The sequence below is a fragment of the Hyperoodon ampullatus genome (genome assembly GCF_949752795.1).
Source record: "Hyperoodon ampullatus genome assembly, chromosome: 4".
In the NCBI taxonomy this organism is placed as follows: Eukaryota; Metazoa; Chordata; class Mammalia; order Artiodactyla; family Ziphiidae; genus Hyperoodon; species Hyperoodon ampullatus.
Window position 1 is genome coordinate 129322357 of NC_136917.1, and position 19055 is coordinate 129341411.

General features: G+C 40.0%; 1 protein-coding gene across 4 annotated transcripts in view; it reads left to right on the forward strand.

Moving 5' to 3' along the window:
* PDE4D (phosphodiesterase 4D) overlaps positions 1-19055 on the forward strand; it is a gene marked incomplete at both ends in the record, with an annotated part of 1136097 nt that overhangs the window by 562931 nt on the left and 554111 nt on the right. Inside the window, one exon of one of the 4 annotated variants that reach the window (XM_079704001.1) lies at positions 4922-5052. The exons of the other annotated variants lie outside the window; for them this stretch is intronic. Within the exon in view, the coding sequence (XP_079560127.1) occupies positions 5006-5052 (47 nt within the window). Of the gene's footprint in view, positions 1-4921; positions 5053-19055 lie in introns of those variants that run through there. 4 annotated transcript variants of the gene reach the window in all.

Sequence of the window (19055 nt, forward strand, 5' to 3'; positions counted from 1 at the left end):
ATTCTGAAAGTGAAACTAGGGAAAATCAATGAGTTAAGTCATTACATCAGATAAGTGACTGTCAGATAAGTGACTTAAGAGTTTTAGGAAACACACAAGGTTTGGACTAGGGTGTGTCTTTATTATGCTATGCTTATGTTAGCATAAAGATATCACTTAATCATTTGTATTAAACTCATTGTGAAATTGAAGGGGTTTGAAGAGAATGGAGTCCTGAAACTGACAATACAGGGATAAGACTTTACCTAGAAAGTGTTAATTTTGTATTCCTACTCTTATGTTTTTGTAAACATTTTTTAAAGAACTCCCCTTTTCAAACCAAATCTAGATATAAAACAGGTAAAAGCAGAGGGGCTCTGGTTGAAACAGTACAAGGTAGTCGGCCTTCCCTTTGCCCTGAGTTGGCTTGAGGCAACTTTGCAAAACCACAGGACTCCCAGGAATTTAGTTTGAACACCATCACCCTTGGGAGCAAAACCCCCTAGCCATGGCAGAAAGAGACTTTAATTATAGGAGAAGGGCATGGGGACACTGGTTAGTTAATTCTTCTCTGACTTAAAGTACAGTAAACAGTCTTTCATGAAAATGTTAGAGTTTTCAGTTTGCTCAGAGTTTGTAGTTTACACTTTATCAATAAAATGGCATCCTGTTTTTAAATTTTTTTCTTGTATCAGTCTCCTATGAGGATAGTTAATGTGAGTCCATCCTTGAAAGACTGAATACTCATCTTGGGATTAAAATTTTAAAAAGGAGAGGATGACTAGCCTTTGTGTTGTTAGAGCTGAGCCTACACCATGGCTGTAGGAAGTTTGTGCCAATCTGTGGTGTCCTGCTAATAATTAGAGCTCCTTTATTGATTGAAATGATGGGGCTGGGATCTGCCATAAAAGTAATTTTTTATGCTTACTCCTATACTTCTTAGAGGTTCCATGATTACCTTTTAGTAGAAAAAACAGATTTGTATTACCCTAGTCCATCAACATTATTCATCTTTGAGAACTTTTTTTTCTAATTACCAACCTATTAGTTCTGCCCAAATGTTGTTTCATGAAGACCACACATTTGTGAAATATTAAATAAGTCTTGTGAAGTATCAGTTTGTAAAATAGTGGTCATAACTCTGAAGACCCTGTTTATAATATACATGGAATAAAAATGCTGGAAATCAGCTATTTCTGTTCTCTAAGCAAGCCCATTCTTTTATATATGTTTGTTGCCTTGAGTTTTCAAAATACTCAGTTTAGGATTGCTTATTAATGTGTAGTCTTGGTTCCCTGAACTGTGAAGTAAATTACTTTTTTTTCTTTGTTGTCCCTCAGGCAGAAATTTGGCTTTTCTACTATTTATCATAGCTTCTCAGTTGTGTGTCCTTTCGTTCTAATTTATACCTTATTCTAGACAGTTGCATCTATAAAAATAGAAATAAAAAGCCAAGAAAAGTTTACTTTAAAAATATTCAGTGGAAATCTCCTCTTAGTTTACATATATTTTAAGTTTACATTTCCTCTAGTAAGCCGATGACTAAATTATTTACATTTAAAAAAAATTTTAAGTGATTTATTATATCATTGCCCACAAATGGAAACATAGCTAACAAGTATTGAATGTTGAACTGTGTGGTAATTGAGAGAGATTCAGAGATATTTTTGGTATTATTTCACCCATGGGTATCACTTCGGCATACAAACAGAGTAGAGTAGAATGAAGTAAAAAATAAGGAAATTTCAAATAAATGTTTATTACAAGGGAAAATAAATTTCTATATCATTTTTAAAAATCTTTGTATTTGCTACTTTCCATGGAGACATACTCTTTTATGTAGTGTGAGAACTAACTATTGGTTTTGAAATAGGTTAATATCCACCATTCTATCATCATCATCATCAAAGAACACTAACCTGTCAAATAATCATCAAATAATCTGAACTTTCTTCCACATCTACTACTAACATGATGTGTGATGATGAGCAAATACTACCATTTTGGAAATTCATCTCCAAAGTTGTCATAATAAATGTCCTACTCTCCTCAGCATGGTTCTGTGAGGCTAAAATAATACCTGTAAAAATAAAATTTTAGAAAGCATAGCACTAATGCAAGATGGTGTTCTTATGTACAGAGGCACCAAAATATAGTGGTAATGCAGGCAGGCTTTGGAGACAGAGTTTCTTGGTTCAAATTGTGACTCTTACTAGATATTTGACCTTGAGCAAGCTGCTTAATCCTAGAGTGCCACAATTTCCTCATCTGTAGATCAGGGCTAATAATAATCCATCCCTGATAGTGTTGTTGTGAGGATTAAATGAGATAATAATGTATAGCACTGAGTACAGAGGCTGGGACATTGTAAGTGTTCCTTGCTCTTAAATAATAATATTTAAATATCTCATGTAATATCAAATTTTGAATTACTCAGTGATGCTTGGTTCAAGCATTCATAGCTTGTTAAAAACAATTCAGACTGGAGTCTTCTGGTTCAGATCACAAATGGCTTTATGGAAGAGATTTATTTCCTTCAGCAAAAGGAGGTCGTGAGGACACTGCCTAGGCTACAGGAAATCCCAGGAAATATTCTCAAATTCCTTTTCAGCTGTGGTACCATCTTTTTGAACCTACAAGTTCAAATTGCTTTTAAATGAATCACTCAGTTCTTCCTCTGGCCAGGAATACTTTCATTAGGATTATCGTTTGATCAACATGAAAACTCCCCAAATCATGGCAGTTTTCACGACCAAATTTCTTTAGACCTGGTTTTGAATTTGTGGGAAATGCCACGCCCCACTCCCCCCACAGCTCTGTGTAATGCTTTCTGCTATGACATGGCCTCACTGGGGAAATCCTAGCTGAAGATAATAGCATGATGTATTAAATGTTGCCAGTATTCCATTTAATAATAAGCAATTGCATAACAGGCTTTTTAAATACCTAAGTAAAAAGTGATACATTAATATCGAATACACTGCTACTGTAAAGTCCATTCTCCTCCTGATTTCCAACCAACACCATTTAACTGCTAACCTACTATTACAAGAGTTTACTATTTTATTCTTGCTCCAAAATGGCATCAACAGCGATGGGGTGCTTTCAGGGGATTGTTGAACAGATTTTTTGCAACAAAGGGGGATGCTTGAGGAAATGCAAAACAGCCACTGTAGGCATGGCAGAGCTTTATCTCAGCACGCCTCAAATCCACACACCCCTTAATCAAACAAGCAGCTTTATGGCATGCGCAATTGCAACTGAAATATAACCGACTTCCGCAGAACTGGCTTCCAGAGGATTTCCTGTCCAAAAATGACCGTGTGGGCATCTGTAGCTAAATGGTTACAGATCGTCAAGTCAGCAAGGCACCCCCTCCCCAGCATTTGTGTGTTTTAAAAACAAGAGAGTCGAAGTGACCAAACCCTGTCATTTGCAGATTCTCTCTCTGGACTTCTTTGATTTCCTTTCTTTTCATTGGGTAAAAAGGGGAAAAACAAAACCCAGCCAACAAAAACCCTCCCTCCTTAATATCTGTTTGTTCAAGGTGTCATTTCCCTGGGAGGTTATTTACAGGCTTCTCGCTGCTTAGCTTGTCTTGCCTGGTGATCACTGACTGAAAGAAGAAATCTGCTTTTTTGGGGCGAGCTGTGCCTTTAACCCCTTTGGTCGGCTCTTCCTTGGAGGCGAGCGAGGCGCGCTGCAGTGTCTGGGAACCCACCTAGAGGGCCCCCTTGACGCCAGCACACCCCCTGTCGGGCAGCAGCCTCTGCAGCCGAGCGGGCTGCTGCAGAGTTAATGTACAGTACCACGGAGCCTGCAAGTGTCCTGAGCTGTTCAGAGCCGCCGGCAGGCACAGCCGAGGGCAGACGAGGCGGAAGCGACGATTCCAAAGGTTCTGCTGGAAATTCGGCGCTGGGGGACCCCAGTGGGAGCCTGTTGCCATTGTGTTTTAAAAGCATGCAAGGTCTGTATAGCTCGGGCGTGAGAATCTTTCAGAAGCTGTCAGAGCATCTGAGTAAATGACACCTACTGGGAAATTGAATTGGGGGTAACAAGAGAGAGAAAAAAGAGAAGAAAAAGACAGCGGGGGAAGAAATTCTTAGACAACGTCTGACTTGCAGCTGTGAAAATTCATTTTCTTTCCCAGGCAAAATATGAAAAGCCCGCACATGGGTTTGATAACAACAAATTAGAGGGGTTTCTTCAGGGAAAGGATCAATAGCTTAGTCATTTGACTGAAAGAGAGCAGACAGCCTTATTAAGGGGTTAGGCAGCAGAAATGAATTTCCTCCTGACAGCACCTTCTGAAGTCATGATGGGAGCTCATGATGATCCTGTCCTGCAAAGCAGAAATTGCTCCTTGCCTTCCTACTTTTGCAGTTGAAAACCAGCAATTCTGAGATTGGGGAGAGAAGTTGGCTTTTGGTTATACGTGGTTGCTAACCCCTCTGCCCAGGTCTTTGTCCGACACGTCTCAGGAGGCAGCACTGCGTTAAAGTGACCACACATGAATATGTGCCTAAGAAAGAAGAAAAAGCAGTATTCATTTCTAAAGGACAGCATGGCAAAGCAACCTGAAGTTTCCCATTTCCCTTCTAACACTTCTTTAACAAGGATAACAAGAAACTGTCTTTTGACTCCTTTTTTCCCACATTCCAGAGTCCTTCCTGCAAGGATGCATTAATTTCCACTCTAGGCAGTTGGATTTTACTGGGACAATATTTGCCACCATTTAGGATTAGCGAATGAACTGGTTATTTTAGTGTGTTGACTAACTAGTGGGACCTAAATGGGTGGACCGATACCTACAGTACTCTGTGATGTTTCTTTCTTCAAACCCTGGAAGGGCTTTTGTTGTTGCTCTTTGTTTTTCGGAAGGGGGGGTGATTTTTGGGAATTCAGTACTTGTTGCAATAATTGCCCATGATAGCTGCTCAAACAGGAGAGTTGGAATTCATCGTTGAAAATCACTACATGTAACATACGAGACAAGGAAAATATTAATGACAGAAGATCTGCCAACATGATGCATGTGAATAATTTCCCCTTTAGAAGGCATTCCTGGATATGGTGAGTAATCGATATCCTGGTAATACTCAGAATTATAAAATTCCATGACAGGTGCCAGAGGTGGGTTAGTCTTGAAAAAGAATATTGGTCTCAAGTGAGGATGAAAAGTAAAACATGTTTAAAACCAAGTGCTGTCTGAGAAAGTAATGGTTATGCAAAAACAAATTTCTTGTTAATATAAAAGCATCCCAAATAAGAAGTCAGGTATGAGGGCATTGACAATTGCTAACTGATTTCATCGAGAGACAAAAACGAACAAAAAAAGCATCCACAGCAACTTTGAGAATGGCAACTATTTAATAAGTGAAAGAAAAAGGGAGGTTTGGGATTTGACTTCTGCTCTTTTGCCTTCTTTTATTTGAAAATTCCCTGGGGAAGGACACATATGCATTTCTGACATCTCATGCCAGTTTGCTTGGCCTTAGATCTTTGTAAATTTCCAAAAGAAGGTTAAGGGAATCAACTTAGAGTTGATTAGAGGGAGTCAAGTTAGAATGTTGACTCAGTTTTAAAATGACATTAAGATGTGTTGGTGCCTCACACTAAAGGAATATTTTAACTATTCAAGAAATATTTCTACCAGAATGAACCAATTTCATAGAATTCTAACAGATGAATCATGAGGTGCTCAGACTCTCATAGAACATGCTTAGTGCATTCATATTTGGTCATGTATTAAGGTTAAGTGTAATGAATTAAGGTCCCTGGGCATGTGACATCATGTACCATTTCTTGTTAGAGTTTATGACTAGACATTTATAGGAACTAGTTGCTGAGGGTGGTGTAAGGGCAAAGCTCACTATTTAAAAATTGCCTGTTTCACCACACCTTTAGGGTTGACTGGATTCAATTTCTCATAGCAGAAACTTTGTGAATGCATGATAAAGGCACAGTTTAAGGTTTTGTGGCTATGAACATGGTTTGGTTTGGATACTGCATTGTATCTCATTTTGAAAGTATATTTCTCAGGTATATTTTTTGGCTTGTCTTAGGATTAGTGATACACTTCAAATACAGGTTTCTGAGGGTTTTCTAGTTGCTTTTATGGCAGTGTCTCAAATGAAAGTGTCCTGATATCTTGAGGCTCCACCAAAATCCCCTACTGATTACAGACATTTTAGCTTGTTAGCTGAAAATCAGTTACAGAGAAGGGTGAGTGACCTCTTCGGTCACTGGGCAGGTACTCATTTTCTATCAATATCAGATACATCCAGAATCGACACTGTGGCGTATCTTCCTTCTCTGCTGCCCAGAGCCACTGTCCCCAGTGTCTATTGTGCTTGGCAGGGAGTCTGGGTGACATGCCTGCAAACCTCAGTGGCCCACTTCCAAGTGCATCATCAGAGTTTCCGACTCAGGGGGAGCTTTGGTGCCATCGCTTTGCTGGACCTGATGGTGAGGGTCAGGCATCAGCAATGAGGTCTTTGTCATTCTTACTGATACAGTCACATAAATAGTCTTAAACCCTAAGATTAAAAGGTCATGGAAACAGTCCCTGGCACATAGTAGGTATTTGTCAATTTTTTTTTCATCAATGTCTTATGCCTTACTTCAAGGTTAATTTTGTACCTATTAAGATTTGTTTAGGGAAAAAAATTACCATCCTCGTTTCTATAAAGTGTACTTTGCTATAGAGCAACAGTTTTTGTTCTGCCTAAGCCTTGCTGTTTGGGTCTATTTGTTTATGTTACAATAGGAAGGATGCAAGGTACTCTTTGAATGCCTAACATCATAACCACCTTTTATTTTGTTGTTGTTGTTGCATTTACCTCACCTCTGCTTTTGACTAGAAAGAAATGAGCTATTCAACTCTATAGTTTTTGAAAGAATGCAAATGTGCTTATTCATGCTCCTCTAGATGTGTAACATATATGTTTGAAAGCTTTACAGAGAAGTTGAGAGCCCTGTTGGTTTTCTTTTGTGCCTGAAGCTAGGTAACCCTTCATACATTTCACTGCATGACGTGCCAATTTGTTGGTATTGTGGCCAAACAGATCCACGGTGGAATGTGAGTGTTCTGTGTATCTATTCTTGCCTGGGCCCTTTAGAAGGATTCATTAATAAGATGTTAAACTCAAAGGAAGAAGGTGGTGGCTTTTTCCAGTTGACCCAATTAATGTTGTGCTCAACTTCCCCAATTGTTGTTTCTTTTTTATTTATAACCTCACCTTTCAATACCATGGTAAGAGATTCTAGGTGTTTGTTGACAGAAAACTTTCTTTCCCTTTGTCCTACTGTAAGAGTCCCCCATTGGATTGGACTGAATGCTCATGAATGATCCTGCTAAGAAAAAAGGATTTGCCAAGTTGTTCTCCTTTGCATCTCCAAAGTCTCTCTTTCCTCATTCTAATATGCAGGTCTTTTTTTTTTTTTTTCTTCCCCACAAAGCGGGTAGATCAGAAGTTGGCAACAGCTCAATGCCAGGGAGTAATAAACATTTTAAAGGAGATGTGTGCTTCGGGTTTCACAAGTTAATCTCTATGAAGGCTCTAAACCCTTTGGATAGGCAGGGTACAGAAGTGCACACTTAGTTCTCTTCTGCTTTTGTTTGTTTGTTTGCGGTACGCGGGCCTCTCACTGTTGTGGCCTCTCCCGTTGTGGAGCACAGGCTCTGGACGCGCAGGCTCAGTGGCCATGACTCACGGGCCCAGCCGCTTCTCGCATGTGGGATCTTCCCAGACCGGGGCACGAACCCGTGTCCCCTGCATCGGCAGGCGGACTCTCAACCAGTGTGCCACCAGGGAAGCCCTTTCTTCTGCTTTTTAAAGGAGCAAGAAAGAGGGAAAGTTGAGATGCAGGAAGACCATGTGGAGTCTTCAAAAGTTCATCAGAGAGGGGCTTCCCTGGTGGCGCAGTGGTTGAGAGTCCGCCTGCTGATGCAGGGGACACGGGTTCGTGCCCGGGTCCAGGAAGATCCCACATGCCGCAGAGCGGCTGGGCCCGTGAGCCATGGCCACTGAGCCTGCGCGTCCGGAGCCTGTGCTCCGCAACGGGAGAGGCCACCACAGTGAGAGGCCCGCGTACCGCAAAAAAAAAAAGTTCGTCAGAGGTAATGGTTCCAATAGAAGCCTAAGTGTGGAGTTCCTACTGTATCTCTCATCCTCCAGCCCTGGGGCTAGTGTGTTGATAATTGAGCAGTAGTATGACAGATTCATCGTTTAATGGTTCCAAGTTTCAGTTAATAAGTGGTCTTTTACTTGTCTTAATAGAACACTACCCTTTGAGAGCTAAAAGCGTCATAAGAAGAATGTGCTTTCCCTGTTGAAAGCTACGTTAGAAAAATTTGCTGGAGGATTTTATTGCGAAGGCTTCTTTCCATTACACTTTTCAACCTTTTTACTGCCAAGCCAAACAAAGATAAGGGTTCACCTCACTAGGTAAATAAGTACCACATAGCCCTTATTTTTTATTCTGGCTACTTGTGAGAATATAGTGGTAGCCTGGCAATTCAGGAATGGGTCTTCTTGCATGGTTGGAAGAAGGGAAATGCAAGTCAGCTTTCTAGGAATTTAAATTTCATCTCGTAGCTATTAAAAGGACTCTTTAGAAGCATCATGACATGGAATCATTATGCAAGGATCTAATAAGAGGGACATAACATAGTGTGCCTAGCATGTGTTTGCAGCTTTTTGCCTTAAAATATATAACAACTTTGTATAATCTGATTTATAAAAACTCTGTAATTTCATGCCAGAAATGCCAGGGCCATGTTGCATGCAATTGAATTTGACATTTATAAAATTTAGGAGGGCATTTTATTGAAATACCTTGGCATCCTTTTTTATGATGGACTCCAAGGACTCAGGGAAAGGGCTGTGGGAGATAGAAGCCAAAAGCCCCTGCTAGGGCAGACTGTCCTGTGCTGCTTTCTGTGGGCTCCTCTGAGGAAACCTGAGCAAGATTTGGGACTAGTGATTGTGGATGGTGATTAACTATTTCACTTATTTGACACTTAGGATTTAACTTTTTAAAGCTCACACGTTTAAATACTTTTACCAAACTCTCTTTGTGATGCTGAGAGGTCACTTCCATCAAGAGGCAAAATGGGGTGATTATAGCACTTTGACTCAACATTGAGGCTGCTTTTTCCCTTTTCTAGACCCCTACATCCTTTCATTGGATTTGCCCTTTCCTGGTTCCTAATAAGATTTAATCTAACAAGTCACAGTTTGGTTGTTCCTCTGTAAACCAAGGGTTCAACTCACATACCAACCCGTTTTGTTTTTTTTTCTTTGACCTAATTCCTTTATGGAATGAAGCATGATATAAATATATCAATGATATTGTATACACGCACACACACACACACATATAATTTCAACAGCAAATCCAGTGAGATCAGAGAAAGGCAAGATGGCCTGCTTCTTAATGAAAGGATAGTCCTTCTTATCTAGCCTGTTAGAGTCTCATCTTTTAAGTTTTTCTTTTCTTTATATGTCAAGACTACAGGAACTCAACCCAGAATTGCATTTTCCAGAGTTTATGTTTTGGCCTGTACATATAATATTCTCACTTGTCTTATGAGAGTTTTAGTGGGTGGGAGAAGTGTTGTGTTCGATGACTGTATGCTTTGAAGGACAAAATGTATTAAGTCTCATGCAAGATAACAGAGCTCTGCTCATTTTAGTCAACCTAAAATTCTGCCAGTGTCTGCTTGTCTTCTAATGACATTTCAGGTCATGGCTGACCTTGCTTTAGTAGCATCTCTTCCTCTGAGTGACAGAACTACCCAGAAATTCCAGTATGCAAATATCAAACTCTCAGCTTGATTCTGAATCCCTGTTATGGCCATATACAATTTGTTTGTAAACACTTATGGCCAGTAAAGTTTAGGTAGAGCTCATAATTACACAAGCTCATCTTGTTCACAGATCCCTGGGGCTCAATAGCAACTGTTTAAGGTATAAGTTCAGATTAAGATATAATACAGCAAAGATTTTCTTTTAGATGAAATATTCATCCTATTAAACGTATAATTTTTCTCTTGGCTTGCTATTTTACTGTCTTTTAGTGCCCCTAGCTATAGCCTCCTTAATTTCTGTTAGCAATACCTTATAATTTAAGCATGAAAATGAAAATTCATTTTTTACATTTAAAAAAAAATTTGATTAAGGAATGGTATGACAGAGGAGGAAAGTTGCTATCAGTAATATCAGTGTGCCCACAACTTATGAAAATTAAATATAACTTTCAGTTGCAGCAGACTTTCTACTGTAGTAACATAGTTTGTGTACTTTAAACTGCTGGTAGGTTACATCCTCACTGGGCTAGGTGGGTGGCCCAAGACAAGGAAGTGTCAGAGAATCCCTACAAAAGGAAGAAAGGGAGAAAGTATTCTCCATCGTATGAAAATGATTAGCTGTGGATTTGGGATGTTTTGCTTCTATTAAATTCTTCACTTTCCACCACCTTGTTTCTGCACTCACTTTAGCTGACTGTTACTGAGTTACTTCCACTAATGCTGAGGTATCCAGGTTCCAAGAAAAACAGGCAAGTAAGGGAAAAAAGGAAGATAGTTCAGAATTCTGAGAGGAAGATCCCAAGGAGGGAACTTAACAACGAGTTTCCCACTTGCCTCGGGCTAGAAGTTTCTTTCTTTCTTTTTTGAAAAATAGCGACACTTCACCCCTTCCCCCTACACCTTCAGTTGCCCCCCACAGACATTCGTGCTCACAAATACCCTGGCTAGCTATAGAATCATCCCACTATTTTTTTATTTTTTTATTTTATTTTTTACAATAGCTCCAAAGTGTCGCCAGGCCAAAGTTAACTTCTATAACTATTTACCACTTGATGGACTATTAGATGGTGTTTCTAGTTGTTACAGAAGTACCAGACTATAAACATACCCAAGACAACATATTTCAACTGACGGTTATATTGTGTAAAATTTGGAGATATATATTTGGTTTCAAAGATGGATAATCCAGATTCTATATGTTAGGCTATTGGTTGTAGAAAAACGAAACAAAACAAAACAAAAACCCTCCAGGTTTCTAACTCTAATTCTGGTGTTACTGCTTTATGTGACCTTGTGAAAGCTCTCAGAGCTCTTTACCTGTTGAAAACAATTCAGTGGATATTTACCTGTTTCATTTTGAAGAGTAGACTATTAAAGGAACTTTCGTAGCACATTGGTAAAATCACTTATTAGACTGGTAAACATGACATGCTAAAGTCTTTCAGGTGAATTTCTTAAATATAGGTAACAAATATAACTACTGTGTATTTCATGGAAGAGATCAACACTGGTTGAACCCAGGCCACATGTTTTCACATAAACGACATCCTATAATGACAATGGTAACTTTCAGAGATGAGTCTTATTTGAATCCCTATTTGCAGGTGAGGAAAGTAATGCTCATAGAGGGAAAAAAACTTGCTCAAGGTCGCATGTCTATTACTTCGGAAAGCTGACCCACTGAAACCAGGTCTGGCCTCATTTTAAAGCCCAGTGTCTTTTGATTCACCATATTGTTCTGTGGCAGACGCCTTAGCATTCGGTCTATGGACCTTCTGGAAAATAGATTAGCAGTAAGACCAGAGAAAATAAGCAGATTCCCTGTTAGTTAGCAAGTCGGGGAAGTACACGGGGGGCCTAGGGAATGTCAAAGGGTTTCCCTGAGAAACGCTTCCTGTTCATGTTAGGACTATGACCTGTACTTCAGCCACGTCAGCAGATCTCTTTGTGTTTTCTCGAAATTTTACAGGGAATTTGAAGTGACCCCTGTTCCCAGGGCCACTCTGGCTTGTGAGGTTTTTTTCTGTGAATTAGGGAAAGGTGCTTCTTTGGACGGATACACTTCAGGCAGATGAATTGAAAATGCAGACAGTGGCGTTTGGTGACTGGACAGAGCCTCTGTGCAAAGCAAGAGGCACCCCTTCCTCTGTGTACAGCCTCAACCAACAGAGCAGAGATGAACTCAGCCTCACTCGCCGAGCCCTTGGGCAGTGATCACACTGCACAGCCCTGGCCCTCCTTTGACCTGGGTTCCACCCCTACCTCAAAGGCTGTTGTGACAGTCAGATAAGAGTGCTTTGCTGCCAATAAAAATCATACAAGTTTTGGATTTTGCTTTCATCATTATTACTTTCTTCCCAATATTCTAATTACAGGTCTTTAGAATTTTTTTTTTTGCACAGGTAAAGAATATTAACATTTTCTACAATCAGAGCTAATGCGAAACAGCCAAAGAAACATTTTAATCACAAAATACCCTAATACCCGAGCTGCTGAAAATGCCATTCTTAGTGAATTGGATTAGAACACGTGGATTAGAACATGCTGATTTATTTATGCATAGGGGATGCCCAGATAAATATGATAACTAACAGTCCTGTCCTGAAGATACTCACAGACTAGTGAGGAGAACATCCACAGAAATGAATGATTACAGAACAGTGGGGAACATGTTAATACAGGAATATACAAAATGTTATGGGAGTTTAAAGGAAGATGCACCTTCCTTTAAACTGGTTGGTCTAAATACCTTAAAGAAGTCTAGAAATGAGGGACTAAAAGTATATCTGATGGATTTGAGAGTTAGTAATTATTGGCAACACGTTGGAGAGTGGTTGAAGCGGGGGAGTTATACTTCGGGGGTTATAAAAGCACAGAAAAGTAGTGTACACTCCTTTCAAAATTTTGGACAAGAAGAACAGAAAGAGGAGAGCAGAGGAGAGAGGAGGGAAAAAGGGGAGGAAGACCCAGTAGTTAGTGAAGAACACCAGGTAATTTTAAGGGTCTGGAGCACGTCCCAAAGGAAATACCCAGATATAGGCCCTGGACAACGTGTGAAGGACACGCCTTCCTCCAAGATAGGAGGGAGGTGTGGAAGGACAGAGGCAGATCATGTAGAGATTAGGGAGGTAACAGGGGAACTTGAGGCAGTTTGGTCTCATGCCCTCTGTTTTCTTTGGAAGGTAGAATTCAAGATCAAGATTAGGGCTTCCCTGGTGGCGCAGTGGTTGAGAGTACGCCTGCCGATGCAGGGGATACGGGTTCGTGCCCCGGTCCGGGAAGATCCCACATGCCGCGGAGCGGCTGGGCCCGTGAGCTGTGGCTGCTGAGCCTGTGTGTCCGGAGCCTGTGCTCCACAACGGGAGAGGCCACAACAGTGAGAGGCCCGCGTACCGCAAAAAAAAAAAAGAAAAAAAGAAAACGGACAGCCATGTGACAGAAATGAAACAATCCTTAACTACTAAATTAGGAACTGTTTTGTAATTACAGTTTCTCCTGTTGATTGTGTTTTAGGGTTTCCAAAGAATGCATAATTGATTTCATCGTTGTTGTCTTCTCCTTGGTAGTGTGGAAGTTGTTTTATGAACATGTTAATTAGACTGTGGTTCCAGTCTCATGACCTGATTTGGGAAATGTGAGATTTCCTAAGCTGCAGGGAAATAACTCTGGGGTGACGAACAGAAGTTCTAAGATTTTTGCCTTGAGTTTTACCTTCAAATGCATAAAAATCACAGTGAGAAGAGAAGGCAAAATGTTTCAACTTTGCTCACTTTTTAATGGGCGCCTACCTTTCAGTGGTTTATGTTGTAATGTCACAAATCCATATATATGTAACCTGCTTTTACAAAGACTTCTTCAGAATCCTTCTGAAGTTGACTTGAAAGTGTCACCAGTCTCTGAGAAACTTACTGAAAGCAACAAAACGTCATATGACTTTAACCAGAACTGGTATAACCTAGTTTAAATATTTATAAATTTAAATTCTCTTTTATGTTTCCATGATACCTCAGGGGGAAAAATGACAAACATAAGGTGTAAATTAAGGGAACATTTTAAATAGCCTTATAATTTTTTTAGGCCATAATTATAAACTCTATCGTGTACCATGAGTTTGGGAGATATTACGAATTCTTTTTATCTCTTCTAATCCCTAGAACGTTCTCCCAGGTCAGCAGAGCTTCCTCTTTAATATCCTTGGCGTCCAGTGCTCACGATTACTTTGTACAGGGCTTTCTGTCTGGGAATTCTGCTTCAGCTCCAAAGCTCTAAATAAGGTCCTGAGCAGTCCTCGTCGCTTATAAGGAAACTTCATTCTGCCCTCCTTTTTAGTCCTCATGTTTTTCTTCTTAAATCTGAAGATGAGGAGGTGCAACTAAATGATCACTGTGGTGCTATAAAAATACCTACAGTTCTAAAGATTACCTTATCAGTTTACTCATTTCTGGCTTGTTTAGGCATAACTGTCCTTCAGTTAAAGGGAATGCTGAGAAATAATACATTGATCCACAAGCTACTCCAGGGCTGAACTCCGATGCTTTTCTGAAATATTTGGCCCTTCCTGTAGACAACTCAGCCTCTCAGCCTTAGGTATTTAGCTTAATTCCTTCTACATACAACTTTATTTTTTAATTAATTAAATTATTTTTTAATTAATTAAATTATTTTTAATACATCTTTATTGGAGTATAATTGCTTCACACAGGGAGATCAGCTCGGTGCTTTGCTACACACAACTTTATTTTTATTTATTTATTTATTTATCATTATTATTTTTTTTGTGGTATGCGGGCCTCTCACTGTTGTGACCTCTCCCTCTCCTGCGGAGCACAGGCTCCGGACGCACAGGCCAAGCGGCCATGGCTCACAGGCCCAGCCACTCTGCGGCATGTGGGATCTTCCCAGACCGGGGCATGAACCCGTGTCCCCTGCGTTGGCAGGCGGACTCTCCACCACTGCGCCACCAGGGAAGTCCTCCACACAACTTTAAATAGCAGCCTTGTTCATGGGTAAGATGGCAATTTTATGCTCATTAATGCTGATATCACCAGTAATTGAGAAAATGTATCTCACGTACCATTTATGTGTCCCTTATATCTTCCCAACTCTTCTCTGGGTCAAAAGTCTGAAGCTTATCCTTGTTCATCCAGCTTGCATCTATCTAGTCTAAGGAAGTAACATGGGGTGAGGTTCTCAATATCAGATCCGTAGTTGTTGGGTTGCTTTGTGTATGTGTGTTTGCTTAGTACATTTACAATAAATAATTGGCAACATTATGGAGAGGCCCTTGGTGTCTTAGAGAAGAAATTTTAGCAAGTTGATAATGGGAAAATTGATAAGACCCCAGGATTACTGAGAGTAGTGGAAGAGACCTCTTGTAAGTCATAAAGTATTATGGCATTGGAGTCTTGGCAGTTTGAGTTCTAAAAGAAGAAAATATTTGTGGAAAAATCCCATTTTCTAGAAAGTAATCCAGGCAAGTTTGATTTCTGAGAGAAGTGAAATGTTCTGGTGGATCAAGTTGTCACTATTTTAAAGATTGGCCACGTTCGGCCTTCCTGCACATGTTGCTTCCAGGAACTTCCTGTGACCAAGCTAACCTGTGAGACTTCACAGTAACAAATGACATTCCATTCTCTTCATGAGAGTAGCCACCTAGACCACTTTGTTCTACTTTCTATCCTCAGCTCCGGCACATTGCTACACCCACAGGTACTCTATAAATTTTTTCTCAGTTAATGAGTATGTGCAAAGAAAAGACTGAGTAACAAAAAATTGTATAGTTGGGTATTATTTACTTCAATAACCTTTTGCATTATTCACATGTTACCGTGCCATGTTTTGAGATGAAACAAAGAACTTATGCTATTAAAATAATAAAGATAATAATAATATATATCACATTTGAGAGGTTATTAATGCCAATTATTAATACCAAGTTATTAATGCTAAACTTTCTATATACGTTATCTCATTTAATCCTCCCCAAAATCCAGGACAAGGGTGTGTTATCTACTTCTTAAGGTGTGTAACCTTGGGTAAATTATCTAACCTCTCTTTGTGTTTCAGTTTTCCCACTAGTGAAATAGGGGTAATCAATAGTGCTCACTTCTTTGGGTGGCCTGAAGATTAAGTGAGAACACCTGTCACTCAGTTAAGCAACCAATAAATGCTGGCTGTTGTTATCGTGCAGATTAGGAGAGTAGGCTGTGAAAGGTTAACCAGGTTGCCAAGGGTAATCTAGATATCTAGTGGCAGGCCCCTTCCAACCTAGGCTCTAGATCGTTTGGAAGACTAAACTGCTTCTTTTGTATCATATTCTTGGAACCTTACGGCATGTACCAGAGACAACACCTTGGGTTGAGCTTGAATTACTGGGAATAATGCATTTCTCCTCGTCTCTTTAACCTCAACAAGAATCACCAACCCTTAGAAAACTTCTAGAAATTTCCATAAAATTTTTCATCTTGAATATACATAATTCCCACACATCTTGGTTTCTGATACTCAGGACAGTTTAACCGAGTTTGCAGAGGCACCCATCCGCTGAATTATGTTTACCTACAAAATCCAAATGCTATTGTTCCAAATCACCTCTGTATCTAAGATACTCCTTATTTCTTTAGAACCAATAACCAGTTCATTCACTTTTATGTACAGGAATCTTTCTTTCCTTGAAGATGTCTATGTTTTCTCTTTCTGGCAAGACAATATTGGGTAAGTTCATCTGCAGCCAGTCCATATCTTTATTTATAACATATGTCCTTTTCTTCATTTATAACATTTATATTACATTTTAATTATTTTTTGACAATATATGATACAGTTCTCAGACATGGCCCAGCCTCCATGTATGACTCTTATCTCCTCTTTTCATACATCTTATGCTATCAAGCTAGGCTCTAAAAAAGTTGTCCCCTTCATATCTCTTCTTTTGCCTAGAGAGTGTATTGGCTCTGTGTTGTACACCACAGAGCATAGGCTCTGCTCACCTGGCCTCTGCCTTTCTTGTCTAATGCATATGCATCAGCTTCTGTTAGTATTAATGTTTCTTCCCTTCTTATTCCACTATACATATCCTTGTATATACCCTTAAATATATCCATCTTTAAGACTTTTCTTCTCAAATTATGAGGCATTTATTAAGAACACTGTGCTAAGCACACAGAATTTAGGCAATAGTTTCAATCCTTGAACATCTTACTTGAATATGACCTAACTCTCCATGTTCAGTTGTTTACTTTTATTTTTTTAAATCAGAAAATGCGTTTTATCAGACATACTTCCCATGGATTATTTTTACACCCATAAGTTGCTTGTTTTGGCAAATATACAAAGTCATGCAATAATTATCCCAGTTTCTTTTATGCCCCTCTCCCAGTTCCAGCCCCCAATAACCACTAATCTGATTTCTGTCTCTATAGTTTTGTTTTTTACCAAATATCACATAAATGAAATCTTATAGTTAAAAAAATATATATATATATACACACACACACATATGTATATATCCATGTTTAGTATAGAAGTTACAAATGTATTTTTAAGTCACAGAACCCTTTCTTCAAGCAAAAGCTCAGGCAGTGACTTAATATATAAAATAGATATGACAGGTGTTGGGGAGCAGCTTTATTTAAATGCTGCACTTTGGAAGAAGGGCTGTTATAAATAAAGATATGGACTGGCTTCAGATGAATTTACCCAATGTTGTCTTGCCAGAAAGAGAAAACATAGACATCTTCAAGGAAAGAAAGATTCCTGTACATAAAAGTGAATGAACTGGTTATTGGTTTTAAAGAAATAAGGAGCCCAGCTAGTCACCAGCCCCCACCTTGACCCCCTCCACACCTTGCTCTAGCACCCTTGATGGAGCTCCGTGGTATCCGAAGGCACTGCCCTCCTCATGATGGGCCTTGTACTGCAATGCACTGCCGCCTTCTTGACTTTTGCCATGACGAACTCCTGCTCCATCGGGACTTGGTTTGCTTGGCCTTCCCTGACCTCCAGGTGGGGTAAGCCTTTCTTCCGTTCTCCTAGAGGTCCTGTACTTCCTGCAGCACAGTTTGTGTCACATACAGTAATTTCCCTCCACCTGCAGAGAGACGGCTAACTTAGTGACGAAGAGCACTGACTCTGGATCCAGAGTGTCTGGTTCAAATCTGAACCCAAGCTTTTTAGCTGTGTGACCCTGGCACGTTGTTTAACCTCCCTGTGCCTCGGTTTCCTCATCTGTAAAATGGAGTTTATAATAGTTTTCACCTCGTAGGCTGTTGTAAGGATGGAATGTTGTAACATATGTAAAGTGCTTGGAATGGACCTGGTGTACAGATGCTCCAGTGTGGTTACTTGTTACTGGAGAAGTTGCGCATCCTGTCAGGTTGGGGTCCCTCAGAAGCAGGCCCTGAGAGAAGGACCTGAGTGAAATGGTTTATTCGGGAGGTTATTCCAGGAAACATTGCGGGGGAGGGGGGAGCGGGAAAATGAGATAGGAAAGGAGAGAAAGTGCATACAGGGTACGTGAATTATCAAGAAACTGAAGTAGGCACCTGGGTCTCAGTCCTGCTGGGGACTTCTAGAAGATGATGTAGAACTTGCTTCAGAGTTGTCCTACCCAAGAGATGAGGACACTGCAGCATTTATCTTCCAATTCCCATTCCTCATTGGCTGATGGCTACTCCTAAGGGTGAATTCCCAGTATTCCAGCCTGACCTGCATGCAGGCAAAGCCTTAGGCAGAGTATTGCACATGCTTAGACTAGGATTCCACTGGCATGTTATTGCTAAGGGGATATGGATAGGGCCCTGACAGTGATTGCTACAAGATTGTGAACAGAATTCTCCAGGGCTTTCTGTCTTATTCTGTTTTATTCTCCCTGGCCCATGTACTAGGCATCCATAGATCTTTATGGAGTGAGTGAATGATTGAACACATGGATTTTCTGTAATTGACCTTCAAAGGTTTTTGTAATTGTGTCTCACCCTATCTGTCTTTAATTCTCATGATCTCATTCTCATAATCCCCAAACTATATTCCTCTTCTTTAATCATGTCAGTCTTCTCGCTGTTCTCAAATGCATCCATCTCCTTACATGGGCTGCCCTGCCCTCTGCTCTAACTCAACTCTACTCATTCTTCAAGTTCCCTCCTGTCTCCAGCATTTCATCTCTTCCAGGGAACCTTCTTTGAACTCAGCTCACTTCTCTGAAGTCCCATTAAAAAGAAAGACTGCACAATTTAGTGTTTGATTATCTGCTGACTGGTGAGGT